Raw genomic sequence first — 20,337 nt, 5'->3', positions numbered from 1 at the left:
ACAAAGCCTTCTGAGGTTCATTAAAATTGTGTGTTTTAGATAAGGATGTGCATGATTCCTCCTCTAGTCAGCCTCTGCCCTTGTGGAATTAGATACGCCTTTGTGTGTATGTGTGGTGTGTGTGCGTGTGTATGTCTGTATTGTGTGTGTGTGTCACATCACAGTATGGACCTCTTCTTGTAAAGTGCCTGTGGTGTTTTTAATCTCTCATTAATTTTCCCAAATCTAATTCACTCATTGTCACTCAGATATCATCAGTAGTCATGACAGCCGCTTCCTCCTGCTGTCTCCAGACAGCTCTAAACACCATGACCTTCCTCACGACCTTTCCTATGAACATGTGTGAATCAGTGGTGGCTGGTGGCACTTCATGGGGTCATAGTAATGGCTGGAATGGTTTCAAACACATGGTTTGCATAAGCCATATGAGCCGTCCTCCCATCACCAGCCTCCTTTGGTGTGTGAATATGCCCTTGTTGTGGAGTTGATAGTAGTGTGTGTGTGTGTGTGTTCGTGCGTGTGTGTGGTCCCAGGGGGGGGTGGTCTTGGCGGATTCCCAGCCGATGACAGACGGGCAGATTCAGCAGACGTTACTAACGGAGACAGCAGGGCTGTCATTCACGTCAAGGGGCAGCGCTAGAGACCCTCCCTCTGACATGGAGAACGAACCCAGCAGCCCCACACGCCTTCTCAGGAACATACAGAGACAGGTATATTTTTAAAATGTTATTTAACCTTTACTTCGACAGTAACATCTAATGATTTAGCATTAGTTATGTCACAAAGATCGGAGGGCTTTTTACCCAGCAAATAATCAAACCAATAATTGTTATTCGTCAAAAGGGCCAAAAGTAGCCATTACTGCTGTTTCCTGGGTTAGTGGTTAATCACACACAACAATCTGTGAGAGTCCTGCTGCTGTTGATAGGACAGCTCCACTCCCAGTACATCTCTGGTTGTTATGTAGGGGGAAGTCTGGTTGTAGCACTGCTGAGGGGTTGTGACAGGTCATTCTCCAACCAGAAAGCCTCACATCACATTAGATTACAGGTCTGCGGAGTCAGGACTTGTATACCATACTGCTTAGTAGGTGGGACTGGGGGGGCTATGTAGACATATAGGCCTATATGTTTCAGTTCAGTAGATACTGTATATAGAGGATGATCTGTTGTTGTCCTTGTCCCCACAGAGTGTCCAGCTGAGCCAGATTGTCAACAGCCTGATGCCTCCTCTGAACCTCTCTCCTTCCTCCTCTCTCATCTCATGCCGGTGGAAAGGACAGAACAAGAGAGCCTTCAGCAGGTAGACCCAATAAGCCCCATCAGCCCACATTGTCCTCTCCTGTGCAGTTTAGTTTAGTTTATTAGGATCCCCATTAGTTATTGCTCATGCAGCAGCTACTCTTCCTGGGTTCCAGCACCTATGGTAGATGCGTAGCCAAGCCAGCCCAGTACAGTACGGCACGGTTTGGCCCAGTAGTGTGAAAAGGGTAATGGTGACCTTGACCCACGATGATGTCAAAACAGATACAGTACCAGTCAAAAGTTTGGATACACCTACTCATTCCAGGGTTTTTCTTTATTTTTTACTATTTTCTACATTGTAGAATAATAGTGAAGACATCAAAACTATGAAATAACACATATGGAATCATGTACTAACCAAAAAAGTGTTCAACAAATCAAAATATATTTTATATTTGAGATTCTTCAAAGTAGCCACCATTTGCCTTGATGACAGCTTTGCACACCATTTTCTGTAATTCATTGGCTGCACTTAGCTAATGACAATCTTTCTACTGTAATAATTATAAAAACTGCTCCCAGTTCCACTGTTGCTTAACACGTCAGAGGAGCCAAGAAAATACAAATTAGGCATAAGCTGTCAATCAAAAGCCAGAACAAATGGTATTATATAAAGAATAGAAAGACTTTGTGGAATTTCAGTCACTGTCAAACTAGATCCTGTAGGCAGGCCTGTTTTATTTGTATTTAAAATGGAAGTGATGGGACATTCATTGACATTATGGTTCCTAGACAGCGCTGTTTTTAGGCACAACCACTCCCTCGAACAGGCTGGGGTAGTGGGGTTCTTTGGGTGGTATTAACTACCCCCAAGAAGGCTGTACTGTAGGACTTCACAGAGCTGCTGTTTTGTATTTCTGTCACAGGCAGCACAGCAGAGTATGTTTGTTTAGTATTTATCCAAGCCATTTAAAGCCTGTTCCAGAGGACAGGGAGGTGTGGTCGAGGAGGGCCAGGGAGGTTACTGTGATCTGGCAGGATAATGAACAAAATCAGTTCACTTCCTGTAACCAAGGGAAACATATCCCACCAGAGCTGGAAATGACAGGCCCCTAGTGAGTGTTGGACCAGCAATGTTCTAAAGCCAGTATCTGCTAGTCTAGGCTCAGTCCCAAATGGCACCCTATTCCCTAAATACAGTGGTGCACTACTTTTGACCAGGGCCCATAGGGTAGGAAATATATAGGGAATAGGATGCCATTTGTGCCGAAGCCCTACTCTACAGCCCAGAGAGGACCACAGATCTCCTATCCATCACTAGTGATATTAAACATGCTCTAGCTATCCTTAAAACAACCCATGGAAAAGTTTCATCATGTCCGGCTGTGATTTGGATCAAAGTCATTAAGCTCAAGTTCTAACTTCCTCTTGCCTCCTTTTTACTCTCAATAATAAAGTCTTCACCTCCCTTGTTCTGAACTGACTCCCACGCTGCCATGGATGTCATGGAATACGGATTATATCTGACTGGGACCGCTGGGTTGGATTGTTTGTGTTTTGAATCGTTGTGAGTCGTTTTAAGGGCGTCTGTACACTGAATGTTCAATGTAAAATCTGGGCAGCTCTCTACCTATAGGACTGTTGCATTTGTGTGTTGAGTGAATAAAGTGGTGTGTGTTTAGTGACTTAGGTTGCGTTTCAAATGGCACCATATTCCCTGTAGTGCACTACTTTTCACCAGAGCACTATGGGTGCCATTTGGGTCATATACTAAGTGTCTCTTCTGTTGTCCCCTGCAGTGGCCTGGCCCTGGGAGGATGTGACCCTTTCTCCCAGAAGGGACTCAAGAGGAGGAGAGTGAACCGCAGGAGACAACACCTCCTCCAAATGGACGCCACCTGTGTCTCAGCCCGCACCCGACCCCTGGTGACCTATCACAAACCACAACTCTTCATCAACACCAGCCACAGACAGCAGGTAGCCACCCTCAACACCATGCGCGCGCACACACACACACACACACACACACACACACACACACACACACACACACACACACACACACACACCTGCTGCCAATAATGAAATGTTAGATGACTGAAGTATACTAAATTAAAGAAGGATAAAAGAGTAAATCAAGGTGGCTTTCTTTTTTATGCAGAGGGACTCCTCTTGACATTTGAGAATGACATATAGAATCTCTTGCATATTAGTGTTTTTGTCAAAGTGCAAATATAATCAAGTGCTGATATTAACTCTTTGTGAACGAAGGTTTACTAATCTGTGAACTGCTGTCTTATTTAAAGTGGAGTATTAATTGTAGCTGTAGTCTTTGGAAAGGGACCCTGTGCTGTGTGTCATGATGTCCGCTGTGTCCCTGGCTGCTCCTCCAGGTCACAGTGACTCACACAGCAACTGCATAGTAAGGCTACATGTTAGCAGAGCTGAGAAACCAGCTGAGGTGGGGTTAAGTCACAACTCTATGTTTAAACATGTACACACATTCACCTGGGTCCTTCCTTTGCTAATGGGTTTATGAGGTAGTCTTTGGTAACTGTCTCTGACAGTAGCCTATTGCTATCTTCAAGAGCCAAAGGTGGTTTGAGTTAATAAAAATGTCCTGCATTAAATCAGTGGTATCCACACCTGGTCCTGCACGTGTAGAGAGTAAGTTATTCTAGTACCTGTAAATGTCTAGGCTTTATTCCCTCCTCCTTTCTCTCTCCTGTAGGACCCAGCCTCCCTCTCCTCCTCCTCCTCCTTCTGTCTCACCTGTGCCTCCTGTGATCCCCTGGCACTGTGTTCTGACCCAGCCTGCTCCTCCAGCAGCGCCCTGACCTCCAGGACCAGTCACACTGTGCCACACCCTGCTCTCTCTCTCACCTCAGGTAGGCACATCTCTCACTGTGCTGGACAGACATGATGATACTGTATGTGTTCTTGTGTTAGGCTAACTGTACTGTGCCACACCCTGTTCTCTCAAACCTCAGGTAGGCACCTCTCTCCTAAAACCCCACATCTATAGAAATATGTCTGCTTGGGTTAACTGATGCCAGTGATTACTGTTGTGTTGTAATTACTGTGTTGTTCATCATATTGAGCTGTATGCTTCAACTCTTTTGTCTGGAAATAGCTATAATATTCTGTTGATGGTAGGTAGCTGAGGGTGGAAGGTACGATACAAAACATTACTATATTGTTCATTTACATTGACCAAGATAGGTGTGAAAAATAGAATACAGTACAGTGTATTCTGAGAAACATTCTGTTACCCTGCCCTCATCTAGACAAGCCCTGTAAACAACTTTCCCAGGTCTGTGTTTTCCTGTAACTATTCATTGTACTGAGGAGATGACATCCCACGCACCCTGACTCTCAGAGCAGCTCTCTCCCTGTTGCCTGAGGAATGTAGACTGTAGGGTTATTAAGACCTGACAGGACTGTCAACTCAACAATGCAACTGTCAGCTGAGCTCCACACAACTGTACTGTACTGTGAGGGAGTTATTACTAGGAACTGACTAGGAGAAGGTGTATTGGCTCTAGTATGTAGTGAGGTAAATGGAGAGATTGTCATGCTCATTGTTAGATCCATATTCTTCTAGAATATTCTAGTCTATATTCTTCTTCTCTAACCTAATCTAGACCTGATCAGACCAAACTAAAGCTGGGCAGAGTGAATAGCATCTAACCTGCTGGCTGACTGTGTCTCCTCTCCCTATCTAGTGTAAAGACTCCTACTGATCTGCTAGTTGAGATGATTTGGCAGTAATTCTCTTTGGCATCTCACTGGGGGACATTCACAGCAGCATGCTCTGAGTCAGCCAGTCTAATAATGAATCTCCTGTTGCTGCTCCTCGCTGCTTGCTCTGTTGGCTGTTGCCTGCACAGAGGTTAATGATCCTAAACAATCCCAATGATTCTCGCTGGGCTGAAGGGAGGGGTTCTGAGGCAGTGGGCCGTGGCTGGAGTGATGGGCTGGCTAGAGGGGCTGAGGAGAGAGGTTGAGGGGCTGGGGCACTGGGCTGTGGCTGATGAGGAGAGCGCTGGGTCAATCTTAGAGATGTAACTCACAATGCTCCACTCGATTTCCTGTCAGCCTGAATCACACCCCACGGACAAAGATTGAGCTAAAAACAAACAGCACAAACACCATAAGGAATATTCTACTGACAATTATTATGTGGAAGATCACCATTTCTCTCTTTCTCTTTCTCTCCCTCTCTTTCTCTCTCCTTCTCTTCTTCTCTTGAGAAGAGAAGGGAGGAGATGTGTGAGAGGGAGTGGAGGGGGATATGTTTTGAGCGGGAGAGATGAGAGAGCTGCAGGTATTGTCCTGCTAATCTGGCCCTGACAAGCAGGAAGCACAGTGGTGGCAGTTTGAGGTGAGACTCATGATTCAGCACCACTAGTCATGTTCAGCCCTGCAACCTTACAGCTCACACTGCAGATTACCATAGCATCTGTGTCATTATCAACCCCCCCAACCCAAACCACAACATATCTGTTCTCCTAACAATGAAACAGGCCCATGACAAATATGTTGATTGTCTGTAGAGCTGGGGAGGAAGCATTAAGAAGGAATATGTCTAACCTATTGGGACTGATAGTTAAACATTATGCTGGTTTGTTATTATAGGCAAGTCTCTAACCAAGCCTTGTAATCCCATGGGGGGTTTGGCGGATGGTTTCAGACGAGGGGAAGCCCTCGCTGTTGAGTTAAAGTGGAACTGACAGCATTTTAACTACTTTGCAGATATGAAACAGACAATCATAATATCAGTCAAAAATATAACATTCCCAGTTTATGCTACAAAACCAACTTTATAAGAGGTTTTAAAAATAGGTTATATTTGACTCAACATTCCATGATCTACACTAAGGCATTGTTGGCAGAATAGATGGATGCAGTTCACTGCATGATTAATATAATTCACCAATACATTTCTTGGTAGTCCAAAAAATATTGCTATTAGGTTGTGAATCACAGCTCGCCTGGTACATTGTTTGCTGCCTCCATTCGCGATGCACTGTTTCAGTTTCAACGACTCAATATTTTGGACAAAAAAGGACGAATGTAACTAAGGCTGGGAATGTCAATACAATCAAACTAGTAAGGGCAATGACCACAAGTCAGTCATAACGTGGCTAATAGGCTAGTGTATCTATTTATGTAGCAAGCTAAAAACACGGAGCCTAATGCTAGCTAGATCGCTAGCTGCAAGGAGGATGTCATGTAATGTAATTGGAGGAGTGAGTGAGTGACTGACTTTTTCCCCTCATATCGTTTTCCGGTGGCTATACACAGCTAGAAATGCAGGTGTCATTTGGTTAGCTAGCAAGAACGTGAACAACTGTTATCCAGTTAGCATATCTCTTGCATTCGCAAATTCACTCTCGCTATCTACTCTGATTTTAGAGCACTCTCGTCTGAGTGTGCCAGAGCGCAGAATAACTGATGAATTTACTAACGTGCAACACCCGCTGAATATGACCGGTGTCAGTAAACGTAGGCAAAAAAAGTTATAGTTTGTCACGAACGCTCTAGATAACATGTAAAGTATGAAAACATGTATGCACTCACTAACTGTAAGTCGCTCTGGATAAAAGCGTCTGCTAAATTACTAAAATGTAAATGTAAACAGCCTAACCAGCTCTGCTAATAAAATGGTCTGAGTGAGGTGTTCTCTCATTTGTGTCTGGAAAGTAGCTAGCTAGCAAGCTAGCCAACTTTAGCCAGTTAGCTTGGGTGCTTGGTTGGGACAAGAATTAATGCATTTGCAGGCAAGCTGCAGAAGCACTAGTAGGCTACAATCCCCCATCATTTATCAGTGCAATTTTGACAGGCAACTAAACTCAACTGTGTTTATTTTCAGCAAACTTAACATGTGTAAATATTTGTATGAGCATTACAAGATTCAACAACTGAGACATAAACTGAACAAGTTCCACAGACATGTGACTAACAGAAATTGAATAATGTGTCCCTGTATAAGGGGGGGGGTCAAAATCAAAAGTAGTCAGTATCTGGTGTGGCCACCAGCTGCATTAAGTACTGCAGTGCATCTCCTCCTCATGGACTGCACCAGATTTGCCAGTTCTTACTGTGAGATGTTACCCCACTCTTCCACCAAGGCACCTGCAAGTTCCCGGACATTTCTGGGGGGAATGGCCCTAGCCCTCACCCTCCGATCCAACAGGTCCCAGACGTGCTCAATGGGATTGAGATCCCATTGGCACAACACTGACATTCCTGTCTTGCATGAAATCACGCACAGAACGAGCAGTATGTCTGGTGGCATTGTCATGCTGGAGGGTCATGTCAGGATTAGCCTGCAGGAAGGGTACCACATGAGGGAGGAGGATGTCTTCCCTGTAACACACAGCGTTGAGATTGCCTGCATTGACAACAAGCTCAGTCCGATGATGCTGTGACACACCGCCCCAGACCATGACGGACCCTCCACCTCCAAATCGATCCCGCTCCAGAGTACAGGCCTCGGTGTAACACTCATTCCTTCGACGATAAAGCAAATCCGACCATCACCCCGGTGAGACAAAACTGCGACTCGTCAGTGAAGAGCACTTTTTGCCAGTCCTGTCTGGTCGAGCGACGGTGGACTTGTGCCCATAGGCAACATTGTTGCCAGTGATGTCTGGTGAGGACCTACCTTACAACAGGGCTACAAGCCCTCAGTCCAGCCTCTCTCAGCCTATTGCGGACAGTCTGAGCACTGATGGAGGGATTGTGCGTTCCTGGTGTAACTCGGGCAGTTGTTGTTGCCATCCTGTACCTGTCCCTCAGGTGTGATGTTCGGATGTACCGATCCTGTGCAGGTGTTGTTACACGTGGTCTGCCACTGCGAGGACGATCAGCTGTCCATCCTGTCTCCCTGTAGCGCTGTCTTAGGTGTCTCACAGTACGGACATTGCAATTTATTGCCCTGGCCACATCTGCAGTCCTCATGCCTCCTTGCGGCATGCCTAAGGCACATTCACACAGATGAGCAGGGACCCTGGGCATCTTTCTTTTGGTGTTTTTCAGAGTCAGTAGAAAGGCCTCTTTAGTGTCCTATGTTTTCATAACTGTGACCTTAATTGCCTACCGTCTGTAAGCTGTTAGTGTCTTAACGACCGTTCCACAGGTGCATGTTCATTAATTGTTTATGGTTCATTGAACAGTGTTTAAACCCTTTACAATGAAGATCTGTGAAGTTATTTGGATTTTTACGAATTATCTTTGAAAGACAGGGTCCTGAAAAAGGGACGTTTCTTTTTTTGCTGAGTTTATTTGAAAATGTTGGAGGATTTATCTAATGTTCCTTCGTTAGATTTTACCTCACCTTGGTCTGGCTAGCATTAGTTGTTGATCTTGTTGTTGTTGATGTACATAACTGATGGAGAGAGAGCCTACCTTTTCATGGTTGTTTGATCAATAGGACTGTTAAGTTCCCAAATGTAAGAGGATTCCTGCGGTGTTTACATATTTGCAGAAATCCATTCAGTTGTATTTTGTGGCTTTTGGCAAATGCGTTCAAATAATCTAAAGTCGCACAGTTGGTACTACCTGTAAACACACAGTCCAGTTCAAAGTGAATGATGGCAGGCCCATGTGGCAAATGGCTTGTTTGCATAAAGGCCTACTGTAGCTCTTATTGGCTATGGCGCACCGGTCTGCGTAGACTCCTGTCTTTGGACGAGACAGATGTTTTTGTTAGGTTTTATTTACTGCAGTGTCTATTAATTGTCCAAACCCACGGCCGCTTTCCCACTGTACAGTGGGGAAAAAATGTATTTAGTCAGCCACCAATTGTGCAAGTTCTCCCACTTAAAAAGATGAGAGAGGCCTGTCATTTTCATCATAGGTACACGTCAACTATGACAGACAAAATGAGGAAAAAATTGTCAGATGAAACCAAAATATAACTTTTTGGTAAAAACTCAACTCGTCGTGTTTGGAGGACAAAGAATGCTGAGTTGCATCCAAAGAACACCATACCTACTGTGAAGCATGGGGGTGGAAACATCATGCTTTGGGGCTGTTTTTCTGCAAAGGGACCAGGACGACTGATCCGTGTAAAGGAAAGAATGAATGGGGTCATGTATCGTGAGATTTTGAGTGAAAACCTCCTTCCATCAGCAAGGGCATTGAAGATGAAACGTGGCTGGGTCTTTCAACATGACAATGATCCCAAACACACCGCCCGGGCAACGAAGGAGTGGCTTCGTAAGAAGCATTTCAAGGTCCTGGAGTGGCCTAGCCAGTCTCCAGATCTCAACCCCATAGAAAATCTTTGGAGGGAGTTGAAAGTCCGTGTTGCCCAGCGACAGCCCCAAAACATCACTGCTCTAGAGGAGATCTGCATGGAGGAATGGGCCAAAATACCAGCAACAGTGTGTGAAAACCTTGTGAAGACTTACAGAAAACGTTTGACCTGTGTCATTGCCAACAAAGGGTATATAACAAAGTATTGAGAAACTTTTGTTATTGACCAAATACTTATTTTCCACCATAATTTGCAAATAAATTCATAAAAAATCCTACAATGTGATTTTCTGGATTTTTTTTTCTCATTTTGTCTGTCATAGTTGACGTGTACCTATGATGAAAATTACAGTCCTCTCTCATCTTTTTAAGTGGGAGAACTTGCACAATTGGTGGCTGACTAAATACTTTTTTCCCCCACTATATATTGCTGTAGAATTTTCACAAATGCCTTACTACGTAAATCCCAAACATTATATGAATTTATGAAAATGTCCATATCTAAGTGCTCGCTTGATTTAATGTTGCTAAAATGCTGTCAGTTCCACTTTAACATGGGTGCTGTGTGTTTCCAGGTTGCCGCCACAGCCACAAGCAGCATGGGAGGCACCTGAGGGGAGGGGCCAGGGGCATGTCAACTATCAGGTGGGTGGGCTCTTCTCAGACCCCACACAGGAGAGCCTATCGCGGGGGGAGGAAGAGGAAACATACCCACAGGACCATGGAAGGTATGTATGATCCCTGGGATGGGATTTTTCCTCAGTAATCAGGAATTCCTGCTTTTCTGACATTTATCCTACATGAATTTAAATTAGAAACAGACTTAACCCCTAGCCAAATCCTGATTTCCTATGTTGTCCTAAACATATCCAACTAGTTCTAACATACATGTAGCCTGCGAGTGTAGTTATGTAGTCATTACATGTATGCTATGTAGCTTGTTACAGAGCGACGCATGGCGTTAACAGTTAGGTGTTGTTGGTCTCTAGATGAGGAGGACCTCCTGTCTCAGCTGTCAGACCCTGAGGACAGTCCAGAGGATAGCCTGGAGGATGCCGTTACACCCCAGACCTCACACACACGCAAACGGGTACCCCCCCATAACCCCCCCCCCACCACACACACACACACACACACACACACCCACACACACACACACACACACACACACACACACACACACACAGGTAGTTAATCAACCAAGCTACTATAGCTTCATAGTCTGCAAATCTGTGCATTATAGCTCCAATACTGCCTGGCTACCTGGACTAATAGCTTGAGAATTGCCTTGTAATGCATACTAACGTCTAGTGGAGAAGTTTATAACAAACGGTGTGCATTACAGGCATATAGCCCACTTGTTGATTAGTGAGCTATGCTACAGTATTTTTTTATACTTTGCTGTTCTCAGGGCCCAATCCGCAGACGTCAGGGAGAGAGTGTTTACAACATTGACAACATCGTCATCCCTATGTCCCTGGCTGCCACTACCAAGGTGGAGAGACTTCAGTACAGAGATATTATAACGCCCAGGTATGGCTTCTGGTGCTTGTTCTTTGGCTTGAGTTACTTATGGCTGCAGTTACTTCTCAACAAAAGCTAAAGCCACCATTTTTTGCTTAACTGTATTTTGAGTTTGATCAAACTTCCCAAGAAAATAGTCTGTTCTTTGATGTCCTATGATGTGTGTTACACTACATGGCCAAAAGTATGTGGACACACTGTCAAATTTGTCGGTTCAACTATTTCAGTCACACTAGTTGCTGTGACAGGTGTATAACATCGAACACACAGCCATGCAATCTCCATAGACAAACATTGGCAGTAGAATGGCCCGTACTGAAGAGCTCAGACTTTCAACGTGGCACCATCATAGGATGCCACCTTTCCAACAAGTCAGTTGGTCAAATTTCTGCCCTGCTAGAGCTGCCCCGGTCAACTGTAAGGGCTGTTATTGTGAAATGGAAATGTCTAGGAGCAACAACGGCTCAGCCGCGAAGTGGTAGGCCACACAAGCTCATAGAACGGGACCACCGAGTGCTGAAGTGCGTAGCGCGTAAAAATAGTCTGTACTCGGTTGCAACACTCAGTACCAAGTTCCAAACTGCCCCTGGAAGCAACATCAGCACAAGAACTGTTCGTCGGGAGCTTCATAAAATGGGTTTCCATGGCCGAGCAGCCTAAGATCATCATGCGCAAAGCCAAGCGTCGGCTGGAGTGGTATAAAGCTCGCCGCCATTGGACTCTGGAGCAGTGGAAACGCTCCAGAGTGATGAATCACACTTCACCATCTGGCAGTCCGACTGACAAATTTAGGTTTGGCGGATGCCAGGAGAACGCTACCTGCCCGAAAGCATAGTGCCAACTGTAAAGTTTGATCTGGGTCTGTTTTTCATGGTTCGGGCTAGGCCCCTTAGTTCTAGTGAAGGGAAATTTTAACGCTACAGCATACAATGACATTCTAGACGATTCTGGGCTTTCAACTTTGTGGCAACAGTTTGGGGAAGGCCCTTTCCTGTTTCAGCATGAAAATGCCCCCGTGCACAAAGCGAGGTCCGTACAGAAATGGTTTGTCGAGATTGATGTGGAAGAACTTGACTGGCCTGCACAGAGCCCTGACCTCAACCTCATCAAACACCTTTGGGATGAATAGGATCACCGACTGCGAGCCAGGCCTAATCGTCCCAACATCAGTGCCCGACCTCACTAATGCTCTTGTGGCTAAATGGAAGCAAGTCCCCGCAGCAATGTTCCAACATCTAGTGGAAAGCCTTCTCAGAACTCTATATTAATGCCCATGATTTTGGAATGAGATGTTCGACGAGCAGTGTCCACATACTTTTGACCATGTAGTGTATTCCGTCACCTTACACATTGCTCTGCTCCTCCTTCCCTGCAGCTGGAGAGTGATTGATAACCCACCCCTGGAGGAGGGGGAGGAGGAGGAGGAGGAAGAGGAGCTGCTCTGTGACGAGACATTTTCTCAGAGGCACCTGGGGTGTGAGCAGAGAGAGAAACTCCGCTGGACCTCCTGGGACAAGACCAGACACTACAGACGCACCACCAGGTGGGCACTGGGCACACCACACATCACCTTGCTGTTGCTGATTGATCCTGCAGTAAAGCTTCTTACCTCACTGGATCTCAATTCAATATACAGTGTCTGTTTTTTTCCTTCGAGAATGAAGTGTGGCATTCTCTTGTACCGATGCAGTAGTTTTTATTTAAAATCACCTGTCTCTGTAGGTCTGGCAGTAGGAACGATGGAGCAGGTGGTTCTGTATGGGACTGTGCTGTCAGGGGTGACACCAGGGGTGGCACCAGAGGTGACATGAGCACTCACGTGGACTGGAGCTGCAGTCATCTGGACACGGACGCAGATGGAGCCTTAGAGGAGTGGGTGGTAAGAAAGGACATTCATTGTCTAGTCTCTACCAACCTAAAGTCTGGATCCCGGTTCAGCTCTTTGTTACATTCTGAGTATGACGTCTTGGTACTACCATCTATTAACCCTGCCGCTAACTGACGAACATTCTAGTCCATAAGCTATTAAGTTGAATGCAGATGAGTTTCTAGCAGAAACAATGCTAGTTTATGTTATACACAAGTCTTCTAATGATCAAGCTGAAATAGTTAGACATTTTACTTCAGAATATGACTCACTGAGACTGAAAAACTGTTTCTGATTGGGTGAGATGAATATTGGGCATTAAATCTAAGATATTTACACTGGCTATCATAAGGTGAATGCACCAATTTGTAAGTCGCTCTTGTCACGCCCTGGCTCTGGGACTCTGTTATGTTGAGCCAGGGTGTGTAGTTTCTATGGGTTTGTTTTCTAGGTTCATTATCTAGCTCATGTGTTTCTGTGTTGGCCGGGGTGGTTCTCAATCAGAGGCAACGAGTATCAGCTGTTGCTTGTTGTCTCTGATTGGGAACCATACTTAGGCAGCCTGTTTTCCACAGTGTATTGTGGGATCTTGTTCCGTGTATGGTTTGTGTCTGTTACCAAGGACTTCACGTATCGTTTTGTTGTTTTGTTCGTGTGGTGATTTAATAAAATAAGTGTGTTCGCATATCACGCTGCGCATTGGTCCACTTCCTCCAACGATCGTGACAGAAGATCCCACCAAAACAGGACCAAGCAGCGTGTCCAGGAGCAAGCGCCGGGTAAGGAGCTGGAGAGGTTGGCGATGGCCCAGGTGGGCCAATGGTGGTCCTGGGAGGACATGCTCGCGGGAAAAGGGCCATGGGCTAAAGTTAAGGCCCTGGCGAGAGAGGAGGTACGGCGCCAACAGTGCCGTCGTCAGACAGGCGAGAGGCAACCCCAAGACATTTTTAGGGGGGGGCACACGGCATGGATGACGGGGCAGCAGGAGGCAGCTACAGGGCGTATCGGGAGAATAGGAGAGGAGGCCACCAGGTTAAGGGGGCTATTGGTCCAGAGGGAGCAGGAGTTAGTGGGTCAGAGGGAGGAGCTACTGGATGCGATAAGGGAGAAGGAGAGAGTAGAGGCGCGGCGAGAGGAACTGTGTAGGCAGCGGAGGGAGCGGAGGGCTATGAAGAAACCCAGTCCCGCTCCTCACACAAAGCAAGTGGTGTGTGTCACCAGTCCGGTCCGGCCCGTTCCTGCTCCCCGCACTAAGTTAGTGGTGCGTGTTCCCAGTCCGACCCGTTCCTGCTCCCCGCACTAAGTTAGTGGTGCGTGTTCCCAGCCCGGCCCGACCCGTTCCTGCTCCCCGCACCAAGCTAATGGTGCGCGTCGCCAGCCCGGCCCGGCCTGTTCCTGCTCCCCGCACCAAGCCAATGGTGCGCGTCGCCAGCCCGGCCCGGCCTGTTCCTGCTCCCCGCACCAAGCCAATGGTGCGCGTCGCCAGCCCGGCCCGGCCTGTTCCTGCTCCCCGCACCAAGCCAATGGTGCGCGTCGTCAGCCCGGTCCGGCCCGTTCCTGCTCCCCGCACCAAGCCAGGGGTGCGCGTCGTCAGCCCGGTCCGGCCCGTTCCTGCTCCCCGCACCAAGCCAGGGGTGCGCGTCGTCAGCCCGGTCCGGCCCGTTCCTGCTCACCGCACCAAGCCTGTGGTGCGCGTCGTCAGCCCGGTCCGGCCCGTTCCTGCTCCCCGCACCAAGCCTGTGGTGCGCGTCGTCAGTCCGGTCTGGCCCGTTCCTGCTCCCCGCACCAAGCCTGTGGTGCGCGTCGTCAGTCTGGTCCGGCCCTTTCCTGCTCCCCGCACCAAGCCTGTGGTGCGCGTCGTCAGTCCGGCACAGCCCGTGCCTGGGTCACCGGTGCCTGGTCAGGTACCGGTCAGCTGCTCCACACCGGAGCCTAAGCAATCCGCTCCACCGATGTCCAGTCCAGCTCCAGCCAGCGGGGCCAGACCGGACCAGGGGCGCTACGGGGGGATTGTTGGAGGGTGGTGGTCAAGCCCGGAGCCGGAACCGCCTCCGAGGAGGAATGCCCACCCGGCCCTCCTCTGTTCGGTTTATGTTTGGCGCGGTCGCAGTCCACGCCTTTGGGGGGGGGGGTACTGTCACGCCCTGGCTCTGGGACTCTGTTATGTTGAGCCAGGGTGTGTAGTTTCTATGGGTTTGTTTTCTAGGTTCATTATCTAGCTCATGTGTTTCTGTGTTGGCCGGGGTGGTTCTCAATCAGAGGCAACGAGTATCAGCTGTTGCTTGTTGTCTCTGATTGGGAACCATACTTAGGCAGCCTGTTTTCCACAGTGTATTGTGGGATCTTGTTCCGTGTATGGTTTGTGTCTGTTACCAAGGACTTCACGTATCGTTTTGTTGTTTTGTTCGTGTGGTGATTTAATAAAATAAGTATGTTCGCATATCACACTGCGCATTGGTCCACTTCCTCCAACGATCGTGACAGCTCTGGATAAGAGCGTCTGCTAAATGACGTAAATGTAAATATTTTAAATAAGAGGTTTTAGTACAGAACCCATAAGTGGTGACCATGAAACATCCCTGGAATAAAAAGCCTATCAGATATCTTCTGTGTATATCTGCAGTAGGACGGTTTGTGGGTAGTGGGCTAGTTGAGGAGCTCTTGAGCCTACAAAGATGCACTGTGGTTGATTAGACATGGCTGATTGGAGTGGGTTCTGACTGGACTGAATCAAGCAGAGACACTGAAACAGGAGGTCTCAATCAACACTCTCAGTAATGGCGTCTTAACAGGAGAAAGCAGAGCAGCACATTTACATCTCTTTATGTTTACCATACAAAACCCATAAAGTATGCTGAATTTATCCAAATCACTTGGGTTCAGATCTTAGTATTGGCAGATAAATGATGCACGTATAATTTGTTCCAAATGCATGACTCCTACAGAAAGAGAGAGACTGTAATGTCTAACTGGTTCTTTGGTGACGCTGGATATTTTTACCTCAGTGGTGCTGTACAGCTCTATGAAGTCAGAGACAGGGTTGGGTAGGTTACTTTATACATGTAATCCATTACAGTTACGCGTTACCTGTTCAAAATTGTAATCCGTAACGTAACTTTTGGATTACCCAAACTCAGAAACATAATCTGATTTACTTTCAGTTACTTTTAGATTAATTTCACCTTAAGAGGCACTAGAAGAAGACAAAAGTGAATATTACCAATTGAACGACATCTATTGCAGGATAAATCAATGTTTAGCGTTTACATAGATAAATGGAAGTTGCATTTTAATTTATAGGTTTGTTATGTAGGCTTCTTCTAACGCGTTGGTTTCTACTAAAGATAATAATACGATTAAGCTATTAATTTACATAAAAAAATCAAAGTCTGACAAATTTCCGGTCATTCCGTTTAATTTAATACCTCTTCTTTTACCTGAGCATAACCCAAAATTGAAGGACATATTTAGCCTACTGTTGTCTATGATTCTGTTGTCATGGAGGACCGATTGGGTCATTGCTTCGAGTTGAAAAATAAATGCTCTCATGGAATAGCATGCTTTGAGCACTACCGAAAAAGGCTATTTGCATGTGAAAAATGTATGCCATATGCTGCATTTGCTATAGGCCTATTGTTTACAGTGCATTCGGAAAGTATTCAGACCCCTTCCCTTTTTCCACAATTTGTTACGTTACAGCCTTATTCTAAAATGGATTAAATAAAATAAAATCCTCATCAATCTACACACAATACCCCATAATGACAAAGTGAAAACAGTTTTTTTTTTTTTTTTTTTAAATAATAAATACGTTATTTGCATAAGTATTCGTACCCTTTGCTATAAGACTCGAAATTGAGCTCAGGTGCATCCTGTTTCCATTGATCATCCTTGAGATGTTTCTACAACTTGATTGGAGTCTACCTGTGGTAAATTAAATTGATTGGACATGATTTGGAAAGGCACACACCTGTCTATATAAGGTCCCACAGTTGACAGTGCATGTCAGAGCAAAAACCAAGCCATGAGGTCGAAGGAATTGTCCGTAGAGCTCCGAGACAGGATTGTGTCGAGGCACAGATCTTGGGAAGGGTACCAAAAAAATTATGCAGTGTTGATGGTCCTAAAGAACACAGTGGCCTCCATTATTATTAAGATGTTTGGAACCACCAAGACTCTTCCTAGAGCTGGCCGCCTGGCCAAACTGAGCAATCGGGGGAGAAGGGCGTTGGTCAGGGAGGTGACCAAGAAGCCGATGGTCACTCTGACAGAGCTCCAGAGTTCCTCTGTCGTGATGGGAGAACCTTCCAGAAGGACAACCATCTCTGCAGCACTCCACCAATCAGGCCTTTATGGTAGAGTGGCCAGACGGAAGCCACTCCTCAGTAAAAGGCACATGACAGCCCGCTTGGAGTTTGCTAAAAGGCACCTAAAGGACTCTCAGACCATGAGAAACAAGATTCTCTGGTTTAATAATGTTTTTGCTTTGTTATTATGGGGTGTTGTGTGTAGGTTGATGAAAATGTTTTGTTTACTTTAATCCATTTTAGAATAAGGCTGTGACGTAACAAAATGTGGGAAAAGGGAAGGGGTCTGAATACTTTCCGAATGCACTGTATGTTTTTGTTGGAGACACTTTGATATCTTGATAATTTGCAGCTGTTTAAGTCTATCAAAAGTGTGTGAGTTTGACCATGTGTCCGTTAGGCTGGATTTTAAAAATGTTATCAGCATGAATTAGATTGAGCAATTAAAGCCCCACTCGTGGTCTTCCTAATTGAAACTTGTTTTTGACAGTATGGAGCACAATACCACAGAGGAGTTTAGAAGGGAGGAACCACCTCAAACTTTTATTCCATGGGCTGGGATCTGCACTATGCAGCTGTTGCAAGAGCCAGCTCAAGAGTGCATTTTTCACTGGCTCTCCACAGGTTGCAAAAACAATGATTGATAGGCGGTTTAAACTTTTTAAATTAACCCGTTATAGGGTTGAAATACACATATACATTTGTGAACAGCCGTCCACAACAACCACAATCCGTAAGGTGCAAATAGCTAAATGAGAGAGCAGCAGTGTGAGTCACACCATTGTGCTATGTAGACATCAATAATAAATGATATCTGTATAGCCTGTAGGCTACACCACTGCTGTCATCCTTAGCTCCAAGTGTTTATTCAAGTTGGATAATCTTTGGATGCCGACAGCAGTCGCACCATTGGAAGACATACTGTAGCTTGGACTGTAGCCTACAAAAGCCTATCCCTGCTCTTTTCCCGCGATCCATCAAACACATTAGGTGTGTCATCATAGTGGTCTCTGACTTGTGGTCAGACTCGCTCAGGCGGAACAAACTTAAACTTGCGCCTTTTTTCAATGCTGATTTGAATGTCATTGAGAAAACAGAAAGGTGTCAAATATTCTTAGAAGTAATCATCTAGTTTTTCAATATATCTGTAATCCGATTACACTTTTTGCTGGTAACGTAATGGATTACCGTTTTTTTTAAAAAATCCATTACTTGTCATCCGTTACTCCCCAACCCTGCTACTAATGATAGCCTAGGGGTGGTGTCTGTCAGTTCGGTGGTCGTCAGGAGGTAGGGAGAGTGCCCACTCTCAGTCACACATTCAGATGGAAGGCTGCAGGCTCCCTGATGCGCAGGGTGTGGGTGTGAAGGTCACAGGGACCATACTCACCTCCCATGAATTATGGTTTTAAAACGAACCCTTTATCACAGGAGAATAATGATGTACAGTGAGTATTATACTAGCTCAATGTCATTTTTGACATTCAGTTGCCCATGCTGTGTTACCCACATATGAAAGTGATAAATATAATGTAATCGTATGTAGCCCTGATTATTCCCTCCTCCCCTCTCTGTCTGCAGCCCCGTTTCCCGTGGAAGAACCGTGTGTTTCCGCTGTGTGAGGATGAGGAGACGGCTCTGAGGTGTGATGAAGAGGAGCAGGAGGAGCCTCGCTGGGAGGAGAGAGCGAAGGCAGAGCCCACCAGCAGCACAGACGAGAGCAGTATCTCTGTCCAGTCACACCCATTCTCAGCCCTGTCCCTGTCCAGTACAACAGCACCACCTGCTGGAGATGATAGGAACAACAGTGTTACAGCAGAGTCACCTCAGATGACTTGGCTTTACCACTGCACAGCACAGGTAGCATGTACAGTTACTTATGGAAGTGTGTATTTTGTGTTGTTGAATGCATGTATCAACCAGTTTGTTGATGTGGGCTGGGTATGTCATAAATCAGTAGTGTTACAGAGAGCACCGCCACGCCTAACTGCCTTTCACTGATCCATTGCTTAAGTGTGTTCCACACGCCTTTAAGTGCCTGTTTTCTGTCTTCAACAGGTCTCCACAGGAGATTAGGATACCCGAGGGACAGCGATACAAGAGGAGGCCTGAACTCCCTGGTGGAGATGACTTCACACCAAATGTGTACCTCATTTTAACGTTTGCTACATTTCCTGAACACAGTGATGTTTTAATTTGGTTGTAAAAAAGTAGGGGAGTGTTTATATTTATTTTAATTTCTCCCCTGTATTGTAAGATATTGGATATTCAACATTTTAAATGTGTACTTTTTTTAAGTAACCCTGACCTGCATTCTTATTGAAGGTCTGTGTACTAGTGCACAACTGATCATAACCACTGTATGTACATAGTTGTTACCTGATATTTATTTATGTTTCAAGACGTGTCTGAAAATGCAAAGTCTATATGTGTGTATATATAAGTATATGTGTACGTACGTATTTTTAGATTTTCACCAGTTTTACTCTTGGTTAGCAGATTGTATTTTTCCATAAGTGATGATCTTTATATAGACAAAAAAACAGGTGAAGTATTTTCATTGTTTTTTTAGTTGGTGTACTTCTCGTCTGACAGTGTAATCTCTGTTGATGACAACAGTCATTAAAAATATTCAGGCCACTGTCTGACTATTGTCACATTATTAAGGACGAACCAGACCGTGCCAACGAATGGTTAAAGGCCGTGTGGTGGTCGTTCTATTGCCTCTGACCACAGAACATCGGCCACCATTCTGTTCATTTCCCGACGATTCTACATGTTGAATCACTACTGTTCGTCGACACCCAGCAGGTGATCTATTGCACACGACCGCCGTTCGTGTCTTGTCCTTTATTATAGTATTGAGCGGTCAAACCAGTTACTTTGTAATCACTGCTATAACACCCATTACCTGGCCAGCTTGAATTACCCACACGCAACACAGTGTGACACTGTTGTCTTTTATTAGCAAATATGAATTTAGTGAGATACATACTTGTTAGGTTAGAGGCCCTAAAAATGTGGTATGAGTGCATGCCATGGCCTGAGAGAGGCCTAAGCATTTAGTTACCCTTCTTAAATAGGCCTAGCCTCTGTTTATAGGGTGATTATTCCACTCTACATATCATTA

The 20,337-nt window shown here is 45.7% G+C and overlaps 1 protein-coding gene across 2 annotated transcripts in view; it reads left to right on the top strand.

Moving 5' to 3' along the window:
- The window catches only part of LOC311130000 (KAT8 regulatory NSL complex subunit 1-like protein), a 33,091-nt gene extending 13,242 nt beyond the window's left edge, over nt 1-19,849 (top strand). For both annotated transcript variants that reach the window (XM_084162587.1, XM_084162588.1), the window contains 11 exons: nt 534-710; nt 1,190-1,302; nt 3,044-3,221; nt 3,976-4,132; nt 10,085-10,237; nt 10,499-10,599; nt 10,921-11,042; nt 12,409-12,576; nt 12,756-12,912; nt 18,789-19,067; nt 19,266-19,849. In XM_084162587.1, coding sequence (XP_084018713.1) covers nt 534-710; nt 1,190-1,302; nt 3,044-3,221; nt 3,976-4,132; nt 10,085-10,237; nt 10,499-10,599; nt 10,921-11,042; nt 12,409-12,576; nt 12,756-12,912; nt 18,789-19,067; nt 19,266-19,283 — 1,623 coding nt within the window. In that variant the 3' untranslated portion in view covers nt 19,284-19,849. The remainder of the gene's footprint in view (nt 1-533; nt 711-1,189; nt 1,303-3,043; nt 3,222-3,975; nt 4,133-10,084; nt 10,238-10,498; nt 10,600-10,920; nt 11,043-12,408; nt 12,577-12,755; nt 12,913-18,788; nt 19,068-19,265) is intronic.
- The last annotated feature ends 488 nt before the right edge of the window (nt 19,850-20,337 follow it).

This window comes from Coregonus lavaretus (assembly GCF_964263955.1).
Source record: "Coregonus lavaretus genome assembly, chromosome: 5".
NCBI classification, from domain to species: domain Eukaryota; kingdom Metazoa; phylum Chordata; class Actinopteri; order Salmoniformes; family Salmonidae; genus Coregonus; species Coregonus lavaretus.
Note: the sequence above shows the minus strand (reverse complement) of the source record. Positions and strands in the feature narration are given on the sequence as shown.